This window comes from Candoia aspera, chromosome 15 (genome assembly GCF_035149785.1).
Source record: "Candoia aspera isolate rCanAsp1 chromosome 15, rCanAsp1.hap2, whole genome shotgun sequence".
Lineage (NCBI taxonomy): Eukaryota > Metazoa > Chordata > Lepidosauria > Squamata > Boidae > Candoia > Candoia aspera.
This window is the reverse complement of record NC_086167.1, coordinates 16,271,091-16,292,448: the sequence shown is the minus strand read 5'-3', so window position 1 is coordinate 16,292,448 and position 21,358 is coordinate 16,271,091. Positions and strand designations below refer to the sequence as shown.

Below are 21,358 nucleotides of genomic sequence, written 5' to 3'. Positions count from 1 at the left end.
CTCCCTGTGCGTTATCCAGCTGCACCTTAGCCCCAAGCCCGGGCTTTCCTGATTCCCTACCCCTGAAGGTCACTCAGCCCAAACAAAAGCCAATATACCCAAAAGCTGAGTTGGGAAGTTATCCAAGTCAACTTCCATGAGACAAATCCCAGTGTCCTCAAGCCTCCAAAATGCCAGAAAACAGCCTTCCCCAACTTTCTGTCTTCCAGATATGGGAGACCAACTTCCAGAATCCCCCAAAATCTGAAAGGCACCAGAGTGGGGAAGGGGATCATCAAGCTTGGCATCCCGAGGCATGTGCACTAATTACAGACTGAAGATTTGATGGCGAGACTGTAAGATCACTTGGGTGACCATAACTGCCTCAACTGTTTACTCCAAGCTAGGGCAGAGCATGCTTACTTGAACTGAGGGTTCTCCTGTTTCTTCCCCTGATGGGGGATGCAGAATCTTGCCTGACCCTCCTGCTGTTTCCTATCTGCTCTTTACCACCTCTTTTCATGCCATGCTTTCAGTTGGGTGGACATACATTCACCTTTTTGTACTGAGTTTAGAGCCTTGCCTTTTCTAAAATGCTTTGCCTAGTTCAACTGTTCCACCTGCAACATTTAAGCAAGCCCCATGAGGCCACTGGAGTTGCAGGTGAAGAGGCAGAAGATGGAAGTCTTCTTCCACAACCCCGTAGCGACCGTTGCTCAACCCCTAGCCCTGGAAAGAAAAGCTGCATGGGTTGAATTTCCATCCCTGGACCGAGGAAGCCTTGTGTCCACCCTAGCAAGAAATCTCTTCTTAGTCACCTCTTGTAGCAAAACCCACAGCTGTAGGAGGAGCTTTGGAGACCTGGGTCCATCTTTCACCCCACTGGGCCCCCAGCCTTAGACAATGGCGTTTTGCCCCCAAGCATTTCCTAGTTCTCCAGCAGCCCGTGCCTGGCGCAAGGTGAAGGTCTCTTGCCAGCCAGGTGGAAGATTGCCCTGCAGCAAGTGAAGCGAACTGAGAGCAGCCAGCAAGAAAAGGGGAAGGATTTCAAGGCAAGCAAGCTGCCCCCCCACCCCCACCCCGCTGCCGCTGCCGCCGCTGCTGCTGCTGCTTCGGAGCTCGCCTCCTCCTCCTGGGTTTGCATCTCGCAGGCTGGCTGGTTGCAACGGGAGCTGTCCTGCCCGCCAGCCTCCTGAAACCGCCTGCTTCTCTCTTTCTCCCCACCATGTAAGAGCGATGAGAGACCTTCCCCCAGCCCCACCTTTACAATGGAGGAAGATTTATTCCAGCTAAGGCAGCTGCCGTAAGTAACGCGGGCGGGGGGGCGCCCCAGTTCCTTGAGGGGTATTGCAAAGAACCCCATTATTCCATGCTCTTAATTCGTTCCTGCAAGGTCCCCAACAGCAGCCGTCCCTCCTGCCTGGTGCCCTCCAGAGGCCTGGGACCAGAGCGGCCGGATTTTCCCAGCCATCACCCAGGGATGAGAGTTGTAGCTGTAGATCTGGGGGGTCCCTGGATGGGAAGGGTTGCCCAAAGCATCCTTTGCCTTCCTCCCAGGATCAACACTTTGCCTTTGTGGCAGGAGTTGTTGTCTGAAGGGAAATTTCAGAGCATCTCTGACCCAGCCAAACATTTGCAACATTGGAAGCAGAAGATCTTAGATTCTGAACATGTTTTTCTGCCTCCTCCTGAATGCTGCAAGAATGGGGGTGGCTAGGAATCTCTCAGCTTTCTCCTGCAAATATAGGTTTTGCAGAGAGATCCACCAAGGCACTGAGGAAGGGGGGAGGGGAAGGAGAAGGGCTCTGAGAAGACTAATGTTGGGAGAATATGCATGGCATTGCTAAGCAGAAGTGTGGGCGGGGGCAGGTAGCTTATGCTTCCTCCTCAGATGTGTGTGTTGAGCAGAGACACCCACACGTTTGCAGGGATTTGAATTTCTCCTTCTGACTGCCTGGCTCTGCTGAGAAATAACCTTTATTTTACAGGCAGCTGGCTTATGGATCAGGCACAGATCAAATTGCAAGATTTTCTAGGCAAAGGAGCCTTTTAAATACCTTTCACACATTGGCTTAATTAGCTCCTTTTGAGGATGCAAGATGCTTTAGCGCATACAAAGGCATCCCATGGAAACACCTCGGCAGCCGAGAGCTTTGCCAGGTGAAGCCAGTTTAAGCACAGTCGCTCTCCTGACATCAGTGGGATGCTCTGTTGTGTCTTTTCAGCTCCAGCTGGTTCCGGCAGGCAGTCCCTTCCTTTTTGAAAGATGCTTCCCCTTCCCCCCAGGAAGAGAGCATTTGGAAAGCTTTTGTAGTGGGGCGAAAGCAGGGCACCATTCCCTTAGCCTAAGCCTTTCAGGGAGCCAGGATCTTGCTTTGCTCAAAACTATCTTCTCAAAGGAAGATCCCAAGACAGAACCAGAAGGGGCTGATTCAGTTCGGTGAAGACCCAGGATCCTCTCTGTAGGCCAAGCTAGACTGTGATAGCTACAGCCCACTTTGCTTTCTGAAGTGGAGAAGGAGGGGAGGTGTCCAATTTACGATTTCAGAATGGATATGGTTTATGGGTTCTTGAGCATGCAAGCTGAGCACTTGGGGGCCCAAAATTGATCTGGAGATACCTGGGGGCTGAATTTGTGATTTCTTATGACCAAAGCATTTGGAATTTTTGATCAATGAAATGTGGGATCAATAGTTGTGCCACATAGCTATTCCTCTTTCCTTCTGGTGGGTTTTAGTAAGGTGCATATATTTTGTGATAAATTATCATCCTGACAATACAATAAGGGCCCTTTAGGTGTGGCAGTCTGATCAGTGTAGCCCGATACTTCTGGGGAGGGGTCCGCGTAAAGCACTTTCCCTCCTTTTCCACTCTGCAAATGGAAGCTCTTTTGTTGCTGAAAGCGGCCAAGAAGAGTCTGTCTGTCAGCTTCTTGCATAATTGATGCTGATGAAATATGAACGGGCAAAGCATGAAGAGCAGCCACATATGGAAAGCAGACAAGCCCTACAGTCCTTTGGAGGCTCAGGGGGCACTCAAAAATCAGGATGTGATCCTTGGTGGCCATGATGATCTCAAATCCAGGTAACAAAACAGTGTTTATCCTCAGCACTGATGAGGTTCCCTAGTTGGGTAATGAAACATCTGCCAGCCAACCACCAAGCTCAGAGAGCACCAAGGACTCCACAGTTCAACCCTGAGCCACAGAGATTCTCTTCTTTTGGAGTGTTTATCCTTGTTATCTCTCTCCGAAGAACTCCTGGCTAAAAGACCTGAAGCATTCAAGTGCTTCAAGACGGAAGTTTTCAAGTGGAGAAAGGGAGGGAGCATGAGACTGAGATTTAAATTGACCCAAATATCTTTGTTGTTCTCACATTGCCAAAATACTAATAACTCAGTGGTCATCTCACCCATCAGGGAGCTGCACTAGCATACCAAGTTGTACTGGTTTCCCCAGTGACTTAGCTGCGTAACATGAATTCTGCTTCTTGGTTGAAGCGATATGAAATATTCTCTTTGGGCACTAAATGTTGGAGGGACTATCTTTTGCTTTTTCAGTATCTCTCTATCCTTTTTAAAGCCACCATAGCAAGCTTTTTTATATGCATGTGTATATATGTGTGTCAGATATATCTATTTAGCCAGCTAGCTAGCTTCAGGAGCCAAAAAGTCATTCATTGTCTGAGATCTCAGATATATTTGCATCTCCAGCACTCAGTGACCTTGTAGTTGTTGCTGGAATCATTGCCTTCTGCAGAAAGAAACAGATTTAGTTTCTGGCAAGCTGTCAAGTTCCTTCACCATTAAATGGCTTGCATATTTATCTGACTCCGTGAGCTATAACTTCTAAGGTGCCCTTTGGCACAACCCCCTTTAGATAAAGATAGAAACTTTTGTTACAAATCTGACATCTAGACAAGGAACAGACCTTGCTATGATTTCCAAGCAGAAGTCCCCATTTATGTCTGGTACCCACAGAGATGCTAAACCATGTATGCAGACTCCCATTTCCTCCAGACCTCCATGGAATGACTGGATCTTTCCCACATTGCTAGGATTGTCAAGTTCCGCCGCACAGGAGAAAGCACCCGTTCAGAAGAGGATGCCATATCAGGAGAGCATGAAGTCCAAATTGAGGGTGTCCAGACAGAATTAGAAGCTGTAGAGTTGGAAGATGGAGGAATTGTGCCGAAGGAGTTTGCCAACCCAACTGATGGTGAGTAGAGCACTAGCCCTGAGGAAACAGCGGACTGTTCACACACATGTCAAAGCATGAAAGCAAACTGGGAATGTGATGGTGGGTGAAAGAGTGTTGTCTCTTGGCACACCTGTCTCTCTTCCAGATACTTTCATGGTGGAAGACGTGGTGGAAGCTATTGGGTTTGGCAAGTTCCAGTGGAAACTCTCCATCCTGACTGGCTTAGCATGGGCAAGTAGATGGATCTGCCATTCTTGAGGGGTTGTCAGAAAGGTTCAGATCAAAGCAACACTGTCCTGCATCCTGATTTGTCCACCTAGACAACGGGACACATCAGTTCTGAAGGATAAGGGCCAAGGGGTGGTAATATTGTCTCCCTTCCCTTCCAGATGGCTGATGCCATGGAAATGATGATTCTGAGCATCCTTGCACCTCAGCTTCATTGTGAGTGGCGATTACCCACCTGGCAAGTTGCGTTGCTCACATCGGTAGGAAAATACCACACAGCTCCTCCTGTATTCTCTAAAGGGTTTCCACTTGTTGCCGTGGGGTGTTAAGACAGTAAAAAAAGGCCCATTATTTTCAGTAAGCAAGCTCAATAGTGCAGGGAGCGTAAAAGTTCTTGGCATTCCCAGAAGTAAACTGATGCCAGTCCTATGCATGCTCTCTTAGATGTCAGTCCCACTGAGTCACACCCCACATGCAGAATTTCAGCATTAGATCCTCAATTTACTTTTTGGGACAAGGGGATAATATTGTCTGTTGAGAAGCTTGGCCCTCTCCAATTTAATTTCAGGGGCCTGGATCTGGGACTTGGCCACAGATGGTGCATGTGAGAATTTACTGTCTGATAGGAACCTGCTTGATTGTTTTCAGTGGGATAAAGAGTTTCTTTTCTTGATTAACCCGTAAGACATTGCAGGCACTAAGAATGGTTATGGCAATGTTTATTTGTTACGTCCACACATAGAATTGCATTGGTGATTCCCCATGGTGCCTTCCATGAAGTAGTGGGCTCATGGAAGAATATCAATAATTTTAAATAAATAAGGGCTTAAATTTAATGAGTCAAAATATCTAAGGGTTGCTTTGTTGTGTTTCGCCTGATAGATAACACTCCATCTACACCCCAGTATATTGTTTGATATTGTTTGAGGTATGGCCAACTCACCTGACCATTTTGTCATTTACCAACTTCTGCAATTTTAACCCTCTAAGAAGGAGTTGAGTTGGGAGGCTAATAAATTCAAATAAATAAATAAATAAATACATTTTGTTGGACCCCTGAGCACATGGCAAGGGCTCCTGTAAAATTCTTGTGCTGAGAGTCAGTTGAACATCCATTTGCTAAGATTATTGTTCCTTCATCATGTGGAAATCTTAGAAAACCCCCATCTCAGCCTGCACCTAGCAAATGCCTTTTATCCCATTCGTTGCAGGTGGTTTTCCTGGGAATGATGTTTAGTTCCACACTGTGGGGAAATATTTCAGACCAATATGGCAGAAAAACCGTAAGTCTCCCACATTCCTCTGGAATATTTGCTGGTCACGTTGCATTAAATGCTAAACCAACATTTCCTAGCCTACCGTCCTTCCAGATGAATTACCTACCGTTCCAGTCCTCTACAACTGCCACTTGCAACCACATTTAGAGGGTCAGGGGTTATCTGCTATGTATTCTGCAGCTTAAAGCTAAGGGGAAGGGTTGGGATTTTCATCCAGCAAATGTGTTATGTTTGTGTTCCTTCATTCTGCGCAGGGCCTGAAGATCAGCGTGCTCTGGACATTGTACTATGGAGTCCTTAGTGGATTTGCACCAGTTTACAGCTGGATCTTGGTCCTGAGGGGCTTGGTGGGCTTTGGGATTGGAGGAGTCCCCCAGTCGTAAGTACACAGCTCCCTTTTCTGGACACAACCTGATTTTGGAGGGGCCTCCTGAAATGGCTGCCATCTTTCCACGGCTTCCCAGCTCAGAATCCATCTCCAAGCTAGAATAAAGCTGTTTTGAAATTTCTCACAAGAGTTTCAATAAAAAGCCAATAGTATTTCTGGGCATATGTACCCATACCCTTTGGACACTCTCATAGGATCTCCCTCTTTGATATTTTTATTCTCTCCAGGGTAACGTTATATGCAGAATTCCTCCCCATGAAATCCAGAGCAAAATGCATATTGCTGATTGAGGTAAGCTGGGAAAAGTCAGATTTCAGATGATAGAGAAAGCCCCGGTTCTTAATCCAAAATGAAAGGCCAAGGAATAGAGATTTCTGAGTCCATTACTGGATGAGATTGTGTCATATTTTGCTGTTGGGATGTGTGCTGTTGTTAGTACGTAGCTTTATAACAACCAAATCAGTTGGGAATGCCCCGTGTGAACAAGTCATGAGGAACAGATTTTCCAGAGGTAGTGGCCATCAAAAGCAGAGGCAATTTAATCTACCCTGCTGAGATGGAACTCACCCATTCAGACAATCCTGCCTATTCCTCCTTTGCCTGGACAGGTCTTCTGGGCCATCGGAACTGTCTTTGAAGTCCTCCTTGCGGTGTTTGTGATGCCCACCCTTGGCTGGCGTTGGCTGCTCATCCTTTCCGCCGCCCCCCTTATGCTGTTTGCCATCTTGTGTTTTGTACGTATTCCTTCTTGGATCAGAGTCTCAGAGCAATGGCTTCAAATTTGTCTTTTGCACTGAGCTGGCATTTCTTGCTTGGCAGTTATTTATCCTAACCCTTTGGTATGCTCCCCACCATCATGCCCTCAAGAAGTATTGGACCACAATCCCACTTCACTTCCAGCTTGCTGGCTTGGGGTGATGGGAGGTCCAGTTTTGGCATCAGGCTGGGGAAAGCTGATCTGTGGAATGTCTTCCTTGTCTCCTGCAGTGGCTGCCAGAAAGTGCACGATATGATGTGTTAACCGGCAACCAAGAAAAGGCCATTGCTACGTTGAAGAGGATAGCTACTGAGAATGGTGCTCCAATGCCCCTGGGGAAACTGATTATGTCTAGGCAGGTGAGCATAGGAGGAAGGCCTTCATGACCATCCCAAGCCTTCAGGAGGAAGGGATGTCCACCACATGTCTTAATGCTGAGTGATGTCTTGGTTTCACTAATTCTCTACCCCGCTTTTCTCTAAACTGCTGAGAAAACATACCACCAGCAATAGAGCCAAAGGTGGGTATCAGCAGATTCAACGCAGTCTTAGGAGTCAAGAAGTAATCACATAGTAGGACCATAAACCTCTTCAAGATGATAGAAAGAAAAGAAAATGCTGTGAAGAAATGCTCAGTACAGTCAGTGGATGGGGGTGGGGCGAGGAGGGAGAAATCTTTCCTGGGAGGCTACCCCAAAACTTGGTGCCCCAGCTCAGAATGTGTTGTTGAGAAGAATCCCCTCACCTGAGAACGAATGAAGACCCTGGGCAGAGGCAGACGTTTGCTCAGTTGTTGAGAAAGACTCTGAGCCAAGCCCATTTTGCACGGTTTGCCAGACACAACACCCTGAAACAAGACTAGTCTGTTACAATAGGAAGGAATGGGCTGTTCCTCCTGTCCAAAAAGAGAGGCTTCAAGCCGATTGCACCATGTGGACAGGAAAAAAGATCCCGAATCTGAACCTGGATTTCACCATAAACAGAGCTGGCACACTTTCTCAACAGCGTTCCTCGCTCGTGCAATAAACCTCAGAGATCTGCGGCCTTGAATCCTTGCCCGGGCGACTTCCAGTTCTCGTATCAACCAAGAGAACTTGGAGCTGCACCTGTGCGCATTGCTTCTGCTGTTTGTTCAGACAGCCTCGAACAGTCAATTGTTGTTTCCAAACAGGAAGATCGAGGGAAAATGAGGGACTTATTCACGCCACAGTTTAGGCTGACAACACTTCTGCTGTGGTTTATCTGGTAAGGTGGCAAGGTTGCATGGAAATCTGACTTTACCGCTCACACCAGGTTGGCTGGTGGCCCAGAGGCAGTCTGGCTGATGGGTGTGAAGGTCTGGCAGTTTACAAGCAGCTCACTTGAGATCTTGGAGATCCTCTGTTCGCCCTAGAAAGTCATTTGAGAAGCAGTGGGTCTGGGGGGCCAGGTAGTGGGCTCCTATGGGCTCCTTAGCACAAGCGACCTCATCCCGGAGGTCCCACTGCCGTGGAATCCTGGGATCACCCCTCTAGACTAACGCTGGAAGGATTTACAACTGGCAAATTGGCAAAAACTTCTTAAGTAGTGTAACAGCTTCAGTAAGAGCATTAATGGAGAAAGATATTTACAGTAGTAGTAAGGAAAGCAGTTGCTTGCTAAAATATCCCAGGAGGTGGGTTAAATCTGAGTTTAAATTTGCTTTGGGCCAGATGCAGGACATCTGGGGACCATCTCAGAGCAAGTCTCTGTTCCTGGCCCCTCCCATGAGATGGAACTGGGTAGAACAGTTTCTCTCTTTGGGGTGCCAATACCTGTTTTACATGGCAGCACCCATATTGACCTTCATGCTTCCTTTTTTGGTGCATCTTGTTATCTGAGGTCCTTTTTTTCCTTCTTCACAGGTTCTCCAATGCCTTTTCTTACTATGGTCTTGTTTTGCTAACCACGGAGCTTTTCCAAGCGGGAGACCTCTGCAGCTGTGAGTCTGGGTGGCCGAGTAGATTCAGGGGAAGGGGGAAAACAGGGAGGACCTTTTCAGCACAAGATGCTTCTGACCTACTTGCTCGAGGAGTCCAACAGAGTGGGGAAAGGATAATGCCCAGGCCCCGGGAAACCCTTTGTCTTAAGACCAGCCCAAAGGGTTCTTCTGAGGGAAGACATTGGAGATTCATGGCTGCCCAACTCCTCAGTGGGGGACCTCAGCAGCTGTCTCTTGCTCCCCTCCAGTAACATCTCCTCTGTATGCTGGTAGTTCCACTAGCTGCTGGTTTCCCATTCCCAGCTGCCTCATTTCTGATTTCCAGCTAGTTTTCCACTCCCAGGCACCATGTTTGATTGTCTTGAGTTAACCTCTGAAGTTTCCACTCCAACGATTTGACACTCCCTCTCTGTCCTGTCCAGCACCAGACTGGGGAAGCTGGATTAAATGTATGGTTTCGACCTGGTCCCTCAGTTGAGGTCAGGAAGGACCATTCGCAGATGTCCATTCAGCCGGTGGCCTGCTAGCATGCGTAGCGGCACCTCTTAGCCCCTGGAATGACTAATTTCATGAGGGCTTCCCAGGGGCAAATGGTTCCTTCAAGTTTGCTCTGGGTGGGTGGGTCACCCTGTGGGCATCTGGTGGAGGAACTGTGATGGTGGTCAAGTGAGGGGGGTTCTGCTGACAGCTCACAGTGCGCAAAAGGGTGCAGCCAGGCCTCAGGGCACAAGGCTGACTACCCAGCACGGGGGTGGGGGCCCAAGACCTCATTTACTCCTCCTCCTTTTTTTCTCCTTGCTTCATCTAAGTATCTAGCAGGAGGAAAACAGTAAAAGCAAAATGCAGCCTGGCGTGCGAATTTCTGACAGAAAAGGACTACATCGATCTGCTCTGGACCACGCTCTCTGAGTTCCCAGGTAGACCTTTGAAAAGGGGACAGCGTCCATGGGTGTCTGCAGGTGGGGGGCGAGAGAGGGAGGATATTGTGACCCCCTCCTCACCTCTTTGGCACCACTGTGGTTGGGAACGGAGTTCTGGGACATCGATACAATGCATACCTGGCTCCCGTATCTCATGCCCGGTTAGAATTGATTCCTGTTGTACTGACACACTGCCAACATATTCTTCAACTTAGCTGCAATTCCCAGGACGCTAAACACAATTCAAGAATAAGTACTGGCCTCTGGGATTTCCCCTTCCCCGTTTTAGTCACTTCCCCTCATTTCTGTCGGAATGGTGATGATTGCTTTGATGCCTCCACTTCACTCTCCCATGTCATCCCGAACTCTTTTGAGACAGGCCGGAAGCGCAGCTACAAGAGGAAGCAAGAGATGCTCCTTCTACGCCAACGAAGCCATCTAACGTGGTGCCGCCGCCCTGGAGATGTGTGCAGCACCTACAGACTCTGTCCTTAGAAATGGCTCCTGGGGAAGAGGGAGGGGATGGGGAGGAACCCGGCTAGGGAAGTGAGGTCCTTCAGTCTGCTCGGCAAGCACATTCAGAGAAGCGGCCAGTCCAACCTAGAACTACTGGCTGGCCAGGCAGGTGGACTTTCCCACACTGGGGGTGACTCAATTTCTGCTGCATCCTGGAAGGTTTGGCCCTCGCACCTGGACGCTGGTGGTGGTGAAACGGCACTGAAGCGCATCTCCTTCTCCTCCAGGGGTCCTCGTGACCTTGTGGGTGATCGACCGGATTGGCCGCAAGAAGACGATGGCGCTCTCCTTTCTGGTCTTTGCCTTTTGCAGCCTCCTGCTCTTTCTCTGTGTCGGAAGGTGAGTCTGAAGGACCCAGAGAAGCAGGGACCCACCCCGCTTGGGGGTTCCTCCGCAGGGCTGCAAGGGAAAGACCCTGGTTCATGGGAAAGCAAACCATCTTCTCTTGGTACAGGAAGGTGCTCACCGTGCTCCTCTTCGTCGCCAGGGCCTTTATTTCCGGAGGATTTCAGGCTGCGTACGTTTACACCCCAGAGGTAGGAAGGAAGGGAAAGCGCTTCTCATCCAAGCCGAGGACTCTGGCGAGGGTTGGGGCTTCCGAGGGAGAGGTCCAGGGTTGGGTCGAGTGGCCACCAGCTGCAGTGAGGGGAAGGGCGGACAGGGAGCCTCAAGATGTTTATGGTTTCCTCAACAGGTTTACCCAACAGCCACGCGTGCCCTGGGCCTCGGGACATGTAGTGGAGTAGCCAGAGTTGGTGCCCTCATCACGCCCTTCATTGCACAGGTAAAGCAAGGACTAGTGGCAAATCAGTGCTTCCCTTGACCCAAGCCTGTCCCGGGACAGTCTACTAAATCGTGGAGGGCCTGGAGACTTCTAAAATGAAGGTCTAGCAGTGTGATGGCAGAACCTGAGTGTCAGTTAGATTTGCTACAACCCAGCTGCCTCCCCATTTGTAAGGTTCTCCATCTACTCTAAGCTTTCTCTCATTCCCCGATATTTTTTTTAAAGACACTTCAAGAAGGCAATTGTGAGGACCCACAAAAATGATTGAATATCATGATGAGATTGTCTGCCTTCCCCAGCTTGGCGATCTTCAGATATGCTGGGTGACTGTTCCCTTAACGCAGCCAGCAGGAGCTGACGTCCCCCTTATCTGCCCCTCATCTACTGAGGCTGCTGTCAGTCATTGGAAAACACAGTCCTTGTCACAATATTATTACAAAGGTCAACAGGCACACTGTCCGAGCCAACAACAGCCAAAAGCTTTGCTTGCAACCTGCCACCTGAGGGGGTAAAAGGAGGGCAGGAATCCACCCAAATTTAACTCACCCCCTGGAAGATTTGACCAAGCCCTGTGGGTCCTTTTTTGTCTGAACCCTGGCAAGAGCAACATTCTTTGCTTACTTTCTCCTTCCCCCACTTCCAGGTGATGCTGGAGTCTTCGGTCTATTTGACACTGCTGGTTTATAGTGGGTGCTGCATCTTGGCAGCCCTGGCCTCCTGCTTGCTGCCCATCGAAACCAGGGGCCGCGGCCTGCAGGAATCTACCCACAAGGAGTGGGGGCAGGAGATGTTTGGGCGTGGCGTCCCCCAATCAAACTCTGGCTCTCAGGGCTGATTGCCCAACCTGGAGGAAGTCAACACTCCCAATGCCCGAGAAGTGCAATATCTTGTTACCATCCTGTGGCCCAAAGAAAGGATGGCCAACCTGTCCTGGATCCTTTGTTGCTTGCATCCGCACCACCCCCAAGTGCAAGGAGAGGCATTCAATCTGGGATATGAAAGTGTGTGTGCGCGTGTGTGTGTGGATTGAGGAGGAACATGATATAACCATGGAAGGAACTGGCTCCAAATTTCTGCTAAGTTTTTCATGGTGGACATGGACAACATGAAAACCAGGCTTAGTTTTTGTTGCCAAGTGAGTCTTTCCATGTCACACAAGCAAGGACCATGCCTTCACACAACTCAGAGGACTCCATTCTTCACAAGATGTCCCATGTCTTCAACCCTGAGAAGCAAACGGGTTCATATGTGCGCGCACTTATTCCTAGCGTAGCTCACAGGCAGTCATAGATGCTTGTGAATTGATCATCAGCCTTGCACTCTTTCAATCACCATGAACTACCAAGGCCCACCAACCTTCACCGATTTAGCTGAGCCTCCTTGGCAACTGGCATTGTGAGGGTAGACAGGCACTCCGATAAATGCTGTTCCTTTGGAGAGCTTCCTTGGATAGTGAAGCGCATCCTGCAAAAAAGGAAATGCATTTGGAAGCACAGCATGTGGTTATGGCTGCCTGTCTCGAAAGGGAGATTGTGCAGCAGGAAAAGGTGGCAAGATGATCCAAAGACTGGAGTGTTGTCCTTATGAGGTAACTAGAGGAGAAAACATGTATATGTTTGTGAAGTGAGGCATGGTGTGAAAATAACGGAGGGGGGAAGATTTTCTCTCTTTCTCATAGAATTCAGGTTCAGCCAGTAAAATGGAACAGGAGCAGATTCTGTCTGGTCAAACTAGATTGCTTCTTCATACAAGTTGGAACGGTGATGGTCACGATTGGCTCATATCCATGTTCACCAACAGGGAGGTCTAGGAACAGGTGTAAGTCCCGGTGGTGGTCATAGGAAACCCCACATCCAGAGGCAGGCTGCACCGTCCAGCTGACCATCCTCTTCCCCTCACTGGGCACCCCACCAATGCCAAAGGTTCATAGGCAGGAGAAGGGTGCCACCTTCCTGGATATTCCTCCTCCCTCCTCACGTTCAGGGGCATTCTGCCTTTGAACTGGAGCCACTATCTCTCCCTCACGACTGGTAGCCTTTGACTGGCTCAGCTAATGCAGGAAACATCATCTGGTCATCATATCTGGATTGGGAAGCCTCAGATGGTATTTAAGGAGGCTGCAGTTTTATAGCTACGATGCTTGTGTGCGCGTGCGCAGGCACAGGGACATGCAGGCAACTCCTAGGGTGTTTAGAGCTATGAGGGCTTCTGTTAAGACCATTTCAGCTGTAACGCACAAGGAATTCAGGCAGGTTTTTGACAGAGAGATGTTCACGAGTGGCTTTCTGGGTTCTGGTTATTTGGAAACATTTTTCCCACCGGTCTTCTTTACATCGTATTTACCAAGCGCTACGTAAAAGCGTGTGTAAGTTCTCTTAGTTGTACAGATTATTTGTACAGATAGACCAGCTTTCTGTTGAACAGTGATGATCAAAAAAAGAGGAGACTCTTCCAAACTGAATCACGTACTCTTTAAATCGATTAGGTTTCTCCCTGATGATGCAAACCAAGCTGAATTTTGCAAGCGTCCGGCCACCGAGCTGGAAATCTATGCTGTCGTTTTTTCCCTTTCTAAGTTTTGGCCTGCCCATGTTCAAGGAGCATTTGAATCCCAGAAATTCACCCATGTCCATAACAAACGCTTCCAAAGAGAGGGCTCTAAACACGCAAAGGACTGTTGGTATGTTCATTAAAAAAAAACAAGCAAAAATGCCATTGTGGAGTCCTCGGTGCTCTCCGAGCCTGGTTGTTTTCTTGCAGATGTTTCATTGCCAGACCAGGCACCATCTTCAGTGTGAAAAAATCTCCTGGCAATGAAACGTCTGCAAGAAAACAACCAGGCTCGGAGAGCGCCGAGGACTCCACAGTTCAATCCTGGGCTACAAATATTCGCTTCGAAAAATGCCATTTGATGCTCAGTTGTGGTATTTGGGATTCAGTTGGTTACCCACCTCAACTCACAAAGCTTTGGGGCGAGTTTGCTGTATATGCTGTGTTGAATGATATTTGTATTCTTCAATGTTGGGGGGGGGAGTATTATTTAAATGTCTGCTATGTTCGAATGTACAGTTTCTAACTGCCATGTGTGTTCTCAAGATTTCTGTATACTGAGCTTCTTGAACTATATTCTTCTGTCTCTCTGTTAATTACACACGATTCCACACTGGATATTTTTTGTTGAATAAATGAATCGTTTTCATAAGGAGGAGGATTACGGCCATTTGGGGCTACTTACTCCCTCAGTGACAGGAACCGTGTCCACCCTAGAAAGGGTCCACCATCAGGCTGAAAACTCACCACAGCTCGAGTGGCCTTATTTGGAAATTCCAGTCAGAACCCCTGGAGATGGGCTGCTGCCGGTCAGGGGTGGATGGAGAATTGGAATCAGTGGAAAGCAGCTGATGATGCCCCCTGTGTTTTGCCAGGGACTGCCCAGAACCAGGGAAGACTCTTCTTCTGCCTCATTGATCAGCATTCAGGATGCTCCTTCTCCATCTGGCTCTGCTGACACCGGTCACATCCTTTTCCTGCCCCCCTCTAAACTGCAAGGGAAGGTCCTCACTTGGGTAGCAAAACATCTACGGAAACCTCTTCAACTGTATTTGGGAAGCCTCAGATATCGATCGTTTCAGCCGTTACCCTGTTCATCATGATTTATTCAGATGGACACTCTCCCCCTAAGTAGTGAGCTGACTTGACTGGACACTTGCAAAGCTGAGCATTTTTTAAGAGATAAAAAAAGAGGTTGGCTAAGAAAGAAATGAGTGAGCATGCATAAAGGCTCAGTCAGGTATGCTTGCAAGGTATTTTGACAAGTTTTAATAGAGGGCAACTCTGCTAGAATCCAGAAGCAAGGCGTACATGAATAGGGAAGCAGATGTACTTGTCATTTGAGAAGAAAAAGTGTAAGAGAAAGTTGCATGGACCCACAGAGCAGAAGGGGGCCCAGCCTCCTGCTCTGGGAAGGAATCCAAAGGGAAGCATTTTTAGATGGCTGGTAGCCCTCTGAGCATCTCACCCCATGAATAAAACTCAGCATCCATGAAAAAACCTCGGGGTATATCTGTACTAAGACCTAGGAATCCGTGCAATGGTTGATGTTCCAAATTTTCCATTGGCAACTCCCCATGTTTTCCCATCACCATGTCTGACATTTTTGTACCAAAACCCCAAATGAAAGAAAAGATGGAATAGCTCCACAAATCTTTTTCAATCAACAGTCTTGGAACATCTCACCTCCCCCCAAAAGGAGTCTTATTTACTCTGTATACCCAGCCAAGGTTCTTTAGTGAGGATCCCAGTTAAATACTCTTATGAAAAGGATCTGGACTCCCAAATTCTGCAAGATGGAAGGAAGAAAAATAGATGTACGCAGAGAAGTTTCCTAAACTTTTGCCATGTGTTCAAAGATTGGCCCGAGGTGGCTTGGCCAACTTCTGGCCTTCCAGGATCTTCCCGAATAATTTGGCTGCTTCCATGGCACACCCCCAGTGAATGGTGAGCCCAAAACCACCATGGCCGTAGTTGTGAATCACCTGAAAGAGAAAGAATGGAAAGCTTAAAGCGGAGAGGCAGATGAGATGCAAGAATCAAATATATAAAATCTCCTGCAATCGCTTTCATTCAGAAAAATGGCTACCTCTGATCGGAGCATTCCATGGCCAACGGTCTCGTGCTCCAACCGAACTTTAGGGCGTGCTGGACGTAGACCGCTCCATTCTTCCAGTATCTTGGCTTTCTGGAAGAATTACATCCTGCAGCTTATTCTCAGAGGCAGGCCCCAGAGGTTATTTCTCCAATGCCTCCTCAGTCTGTGAGGCACTAAAACCCCTGGATGAGCTGCCGGGGAGCTTTCCCTCTGTCTAGGGAAGGGGGGGAATGCAAGCGTTTCTCGCAACAGTCTTGACCCATCTTGGCCAGTTTGGGCGAGCTGATCTACCTGGAGGCTGGGCATCAACTTGCAACACCCTTGCCAAATTTGTCTGTGGTCCTGTGGGCTGTTCTCTGTACTCCAGTTCCCCAGCTGAAATATACCCCCCAGCGTCACTGCACGGCTCCTGCAAAAAACAAGGGGGCAGGGTGAAAGGTCAGTCTTAAGCTATTTTCAGTAAGAATGGTGCTAAGCAGGTGGAACTGAGGACCGGACATCCACCCCCTTTCAGGATGGACCTCCTTCCCCAATCTGTTGTCCGCCAGGTGTGTTGTGCTACCGCTCTCATCATGCTGAACCGGCAGAGCCACAGAGTCCCCACCCACTGGAAGCCACCAAGTTAGAGGAAGCTGGGGATCAAACAGCGTTCCTTTCTCACTGAAGGATGTCAGCAGGAGATGGTGGGGACCTCCCCCCAGTCCTAACTGGATCACGGGATTCCAAGAAAGGGAGAACAGCTTGATCACAGGAGATGCAGAAGTCCCCTTTCCCACCTTGGTCTCCATCTTGATAATCCCACCACTGTCAACTGCATCTTCCTTACCCGGGTATGATGTACGGCTCCTTGTATATCCCAGATTCAAGGTCGTGGGTGACGATGAAGTGCTTCACCCAGGGGGCCTCAACCTAGAGATCCAAAACAAGCGCGGAGAAAGAAGAACAGGAGGGAGCTCGATGTGGTCCTGGTCTATTACGCCAAGGCAAACGAAACGTGCCTCCACTTTCCTGTTTGCCTCTAGAGCTGAGGGCCTTTTCTGAAGGTTAAGACCAGCCTTCCCCAACGTCCAATGTCCAAATGTGCTGTCCCTGTAGGCAGGGTAACAGCTTGCATCCTCCAGGCCTGCTGGCCCCTCCCCAACTGCCCCCAAACCCAGAACCAGGCCTCACCTTGATGATCTGTCCTCGGCCTGGGCGCAGTTCAGGGTCAGGGTGCAGCTCCCCAGCACGAACCCCAGTACAGTTGACAATCACGTCCACTCCTTGAGCTGTCAGCTAACAGAAGAGAGTAAGTGGAACCATTCGCCATCTTGCTTTGCAGAAACACAAGGCCCACCCCGTCTGCCTAGAGCGACCTTCCCAACTTGGTGCCTCCAGATGTGCTGGATTTCCATTTCCATCATTCCCAGCCAGCTCTAGGCACATCCCAACTCACCTCCTGGAAGGACTTGATTTTCCGATGGAAGAACTGGACCCTCCGTGAGGTCAACCTTTTAAGAGCAATGGAGGACTGTCAGCAAAAGAGTGATCGACAAACACGCAGGTTGGCTCTGGGATTTGGGGGGACGAGACTCAACGGGACCACTGCCAATTGCGACTCTCAGGCACCCCTTTCTTCTGAATGTAATGTGGGAGACTAACTGCTTCCCAGATCTGCAAGAGCATCCTCTGTGGGGTGCCCGTGAGACATCAGCTCATTTGCAAGTCATTCCCAACCCGCCTCTTTTGGCACGTTTTGGGGAGGGGGCCATTCTGCAGCAGGAAGCCCCTAAGGTCAGAAATTCGACCCTGCCTCTGTGCCGGATGAGTCAGGGGCTCCCAAAGGCTGTGGACGCAGCAGGCAAGTCACGCCTGGCCTGGCCAGGGCTGCAAATTTCCCTGAGCTCCTCCATGCAGAGCGCCTTGGCTGAGGACCTTCACTGCCCTCTTCTATGCCAACTGAGCGCCATTCCAGGAGTGCTTAAATACACCATGATCAGAGAGACATTATCTGCACACCCAGGGAACCTCCGAGGATTCCAGAAGGACTAAAGAACAGGGGGAAAAGGTCAGAAACTCAAAACTGGTAGCCAGGCAGACATCTCTGAGAAAACCAGAAGCAGGGCACGAAGGCAACTGGCCTACTTCTTCTCTGCCCAAACTAGTTTTTTTAAGATCATGGAAGGTTGATGATAGCCAGCTGTTATTAGCTGTTGAATGACAATGGTTCTAATTTATCGTTAAAGACCAGAACGTGGATTAAAGGTTTAATAAATGGTCCCAACCGCTTTTCCCAGCCACCCGCTCTGTCACGATGAAAACAACATCCAAGCTACCTAAAACTCAGAGGTGGGGAGCAAAGGGGGCAGAACATGAAGGCTCATACATACTGGTTCATAAGCCAGGTTAGGTAGCTTTTGCCCTCCAACATCAGAGCGGTGTTAAACCAACCGTAGCTGAAATTAGGAAAAAAGATGACAAAGTACGGATAAGGAAGCAGAACTATGTGATAAAATGAAAAAAAAAATCATCTGAATCTAAACTCAGGTGTCAGCTAGGATTTCAGCGTAGATGAGGCAACCTTACATTTACTATTTTCTCTCCTGAATCACAGGAGCCGTGTTCACACCACATGTTCATCTAGGTCAGTTAAACACCTAGAAGCATCCATACAACATACTAAACTTCTAAAAACCTCCAAAAACAGGGCTGTTTTTGCTGCTTTGCAGGTTGTGCAGACCCAGGCAATCTGGTTTGTTTACGGCTCAATGCATTGCACAAGCCTAGAAAACAAGTCAAGTTGCTACCTGGGTGAAACGCATCTGCTCCTTATTTATTACAATTATTCCTTCCCAGAACAAGAACACCCCCCGCCGAGAATCATGGCCAGCAGCCTACTGCAGATAAGAGCCATGGACTCTGCTCGCGACGAATGCACCACTTCCGTGCCCAGCTTCCCCCTCCCGCTCATGGCTCTGGTTCTGAATCCACCTGCTGCTACTCCTGTCCTGTCCTGCTTGTGTCTACAACGTTCCCAAACCCAAGGAGGAGGGGTGGCCTAATACCTGTAGCCTGGGAACAACTCAAGCTCCTTCTGGGTCAAGTTCCTAAATCCGAAGACAGTATGTTTCCATGACGGATCCTGCAGAGAAAGACGCATTTCAGTCCCATAGAGGGGACGAGGGAGATACAGCATCTCACACACATGCAAAGTAAAGATGTCTTGAACCAGAAGCCTTGGCAACGTGGCCCCTTCTGTTCTGGGGAACAGAAAATCCCAGCAGTCAACCACTCCCTGAGTGCAGGATTCCCAACGCAAGACGCAGGTGGAGCATCTTCAGCAGCCAGCAGCCGTGCTCAGCCTCAAGGCCTCCGGTGAAGGTGAGTCCACCGAGCCCCAAGGCTGCCCCTCCCGGTGTTTCTCAGGCTGCCGGGAAGCCTCTCCTAAGGTTCAGCTGGAACGTTCTTCCCTGCCACTCCCACCCTCTGCAGCAACGGAGATTACCTGCGCTTCGGTGGGGCATCTTTCGGACATCTGCAGACGGTATCACTTCTCCTTCTATTCACTTGTTCTCCATGCTAAACGCACCTACCTCTTTCAATTGTTCCCGATAGAACCTTGTTTCCAAAACACTCATCAGCTTATTTGATCTTCTGTAGACCATCCTCTAAAGTTCCCCTCTTCACTTGTAGTGACCAAACAGAACGTTTCCCCCCCAAAACTGCCTGACCAGTACAGAACAGCATGGAGTGATTATTCTCCATGATCAAGAAGCCTCTGCCTGGAGACTCCTGAATTTATTTTCCTACCCAGGGGAAGCCTTCCTGTTCCATGCCTCGCAAGGGGGGAAGGATCAGGTCTTTTGGAGGGGAGATCCAGCAAAAGTCCACGTGAGTCCCCCAGGACCTTCTTGATACTTTATTCCAGCCTCTCCTTTCCAAGGGGAACAAGCCTGAATTGAGAAAAGGGCTCTGATATCTTCACAGTCCACTACCTACTGGTACTGGTTGTCTGAAGAGGTTGTATCCAGAGAGGAGAAACAGCCCCATTTCCTTGGCTTCTTGTGAATTCACATGTTGAAGCAGATAATCAAAAGTTTCTTTGTTCCAGATCCTGCAATATTAAATAAGAGAAGATCAGACATCTTCCTTCAATTTGAGTTCTAGGGAACTGCAACAGAAAACTGAGGGTAAGCTGAAAAGTTGCAGAGAAGTATGGATGGGATGTACTGTATGTGGGGCAATAGGGCAAAGTACGTGCGCAAGTTGGCACAGATCCTCCTCAATCAGCAGATTGGTTATAACTTTTTCCCTGGGCTGGAAAGAAAGCTGTCGCCTTATTGTTTGCAAGTTGCCCTTAACGTTTAACTCACTGCACCTTTTACTTTTCACTGAGGGATCCCTGAAGAACACAGGAAGGGTTTGCACACGCCCCCCTCCCCAGCTCCCGGTTATCTGAAAGGCAAAGGAGTCCCCCCGCCAGCCTTCCTCTGCAAGGGGAGCGAAGCGTCTGCTCTCACGTTTCTTGAGTGTTCCCTTTGTCATACAGGTAGGGCTGCCAAAGGCCCGCGGCCCCGTCGCTGGTCGTGCGGGGAGTGTATTCATCGGCATAGACCTCCACCTGCAGCGGCTGATCTGCGGAGTGGTATCGGTCATGGATGCAAAGGGCTGTGGACAGTCCAATTACACCGGCTCCGATCACCGCTACCCGCATGGCAGAGGCTGGAAGGGGCAAAAGCAGCAACCACCTTGCACACCTAAGGATGACAAGTCCCAAAGAATTGCATCAATTTCTCTTTTCTCATCTGGGGGGTAAAATGAGTCCTGGGCCTTTCTCACCATGCTCCTTTAGGCCAGGCCCGCAACTAGGCTCTATGTCACCGGGGGCAAACATGGATTCCGCACCCATTTTGGCACCTCCCCATCGCGGCATCCAGGGCACATGCCCCGCTTGGCCCCCCTGCTTTAGGCTCCCAAATTGCTGCAAACATCTCATCCGCACCCGCTCCAGGGAGGTCACAGGGTCCCTGGCCACGTCCAGGCCGGGCAGGAGGAGGGTGGGTGGGTGGGGCAGTTCCCCCGGACACAACAGGTTGCCCACCCCTGCTCTCAGGGGGGCGAGGACCACGCACTGCGGTTTTCCCCTCCAACTTCAACGCATGCTATCTCCGTAACAATTTACAACGAAGGCAGAGGGTCTGAAAGCCTCGGGAGCCGCCAGCCTGTCTTGGCCGAAAGCCAGACTTTGCCACCCCAGCAGAAAAGCTTTGTCTGTCCCGAACTCTCTTCTCTCACGCCAGCGGGCCACTGCCTGTCTCCATTGAGCCTCTGAAATCCCAGAAAAGTGAAACCTATTTTCTGCAAGCACGCAACTGCCAGGCAGCACATTTCACTCCACGCCACTTCCTTGAGATTTCGTTCTCGCCACCCGAAAGAAACAACCCAAGCGACCGTACCTTCTCCCCGCGGACAGCCACGGGCCCTGGAAGCTCTTCTAGCACAGCTGTTTGCCCAACAGGGCGAAGCTCCCTGCAGGGAGATAGCTGGAAACTTGCTGATGCATTCGGTCAAAGATCCTTCAGAGAGGACAATGAGGCCATAAGGTGGAGCTCAGACTTCTCCTGTGCCAGGGAACTTTTTCTGGGCAGAGGCGCCACGCGGAACACAGTGCTTCTGCCCAGGCCCCGCCAGGCTCGGCTTCTGTGATCGGGAGAGGCCTCTCGCG

At 49.5% G+C, this 21,358-nt stretch overlaps 2 protein-coding genes across 2 annotated transcripts; one reads left to right on the top strand and one right to left on the bottom strand.

The window, feature by feature from the left end:
* Positions 1–1,120: 1,120 nt before the first annotated feature.
* SVOP (SV2 related protein) lies at positions 1,121–12,652 on the top strand. Its single transcript, XM_063315302.1, has 16 exons — positions 1,121–1,282; positions 4,035–4,195; positions 4,323–4,408; positions 4,567–4,665; positions 5,617–5,688; positions 5,937–6,061; positions 6,298–6,361; positions 6,679–6,804; positions 7,058–7,186; positions 7,998–8,071; positions 8,710–8,786; positions 9,596–9,703; positions 10,450–10,561; positions 10,677–10,758; positions 10,917–11,006; positions 11,650–12,652. The coding sequence occupies exons 1-16, from the start codon at positions 1,248–1,250 to the stop codon at positions 11,839–11,841; spliced, it is 1,632 nt and encodes a 543-aa protein (XP_063171372.1). The 5' UTR covers positions 1,121–1,247; the 3' UTR covers positions 11,842–12,652.
* A 2,160-nt stretch (positions 12,653–14,812) lies between these two features.
* On the bottom strand, positions 14,813–20,397 carry DAO (D-amino acid oxidase). Its single transcript, XM_063315303.1, has 10 exons — positions 20,154–20,397; positions 19,633–19,747; positions 18,699–18,775; positions 18,024–18,089; positions 17,090–17,144; positions 16,825–16,929; positions 16,481–16,563; positions 15,946–16,063; positions 15,646–15,744; positions 14,813–15,541 (listed from the first exon to the last, which is right to left on the bottom strand). Exons 1-10 carry the CDS (start codon positions 20,345–20,347, stop codon positions 15,410–15,412), a joined length of 1,044 nt encoding a protein of 347 aa, XP_063171373.1. The 5' UTR covers positions 20,348–20,397; the 3' UTR covers positions 14,813–15,409.
* Between the last annotated feature and the right edge of the window lie 961 nt (positions 20,398–21,358).

Coding starts and splice junctions, on each gene's coding strand:
- SVOP (XM_063315302.1), top strand. CDS start 1,248: ATGGAGGAAGATTTATTCCAGCTAAGGCAGCTGCC. Junction 6,362..6,678: donor AATGCATATTGCTGATTGAG/GTAAGCTGGGAA, acceptor TTGCCTGGACAG/GTCTTCTGGGCCATCGGAAC. Junction 9,704..10,449: donor CACGCTCTCTGAGTTCCCAG/GTAGACCTTTGA, acceptor CTTCTCCTCCAG/GGGTCCTCGTGACCTTGTGG.
- DAO (XM_063315303.1), bottom strand. CDS start 20,347: ATGCGGGTAGCGGTGATCGGAGCCGGTGTAATTGGACTGTCCACAGCC. Junction 19,748..20,153: donor AAAGGGAACACTCAAGAAAC/GTGAGAGCAGAC, acceptor TTAATATTGCAG/GATCTGGAACAAAGAAACTT. Junction 16,930..17,089: donor AAATCAAGTCCTTCCAGGAG/GTGAGTTGGGAT, acceptor CTCTTCTGTTAG/CTGACAGCTCAAGGAGTGGA.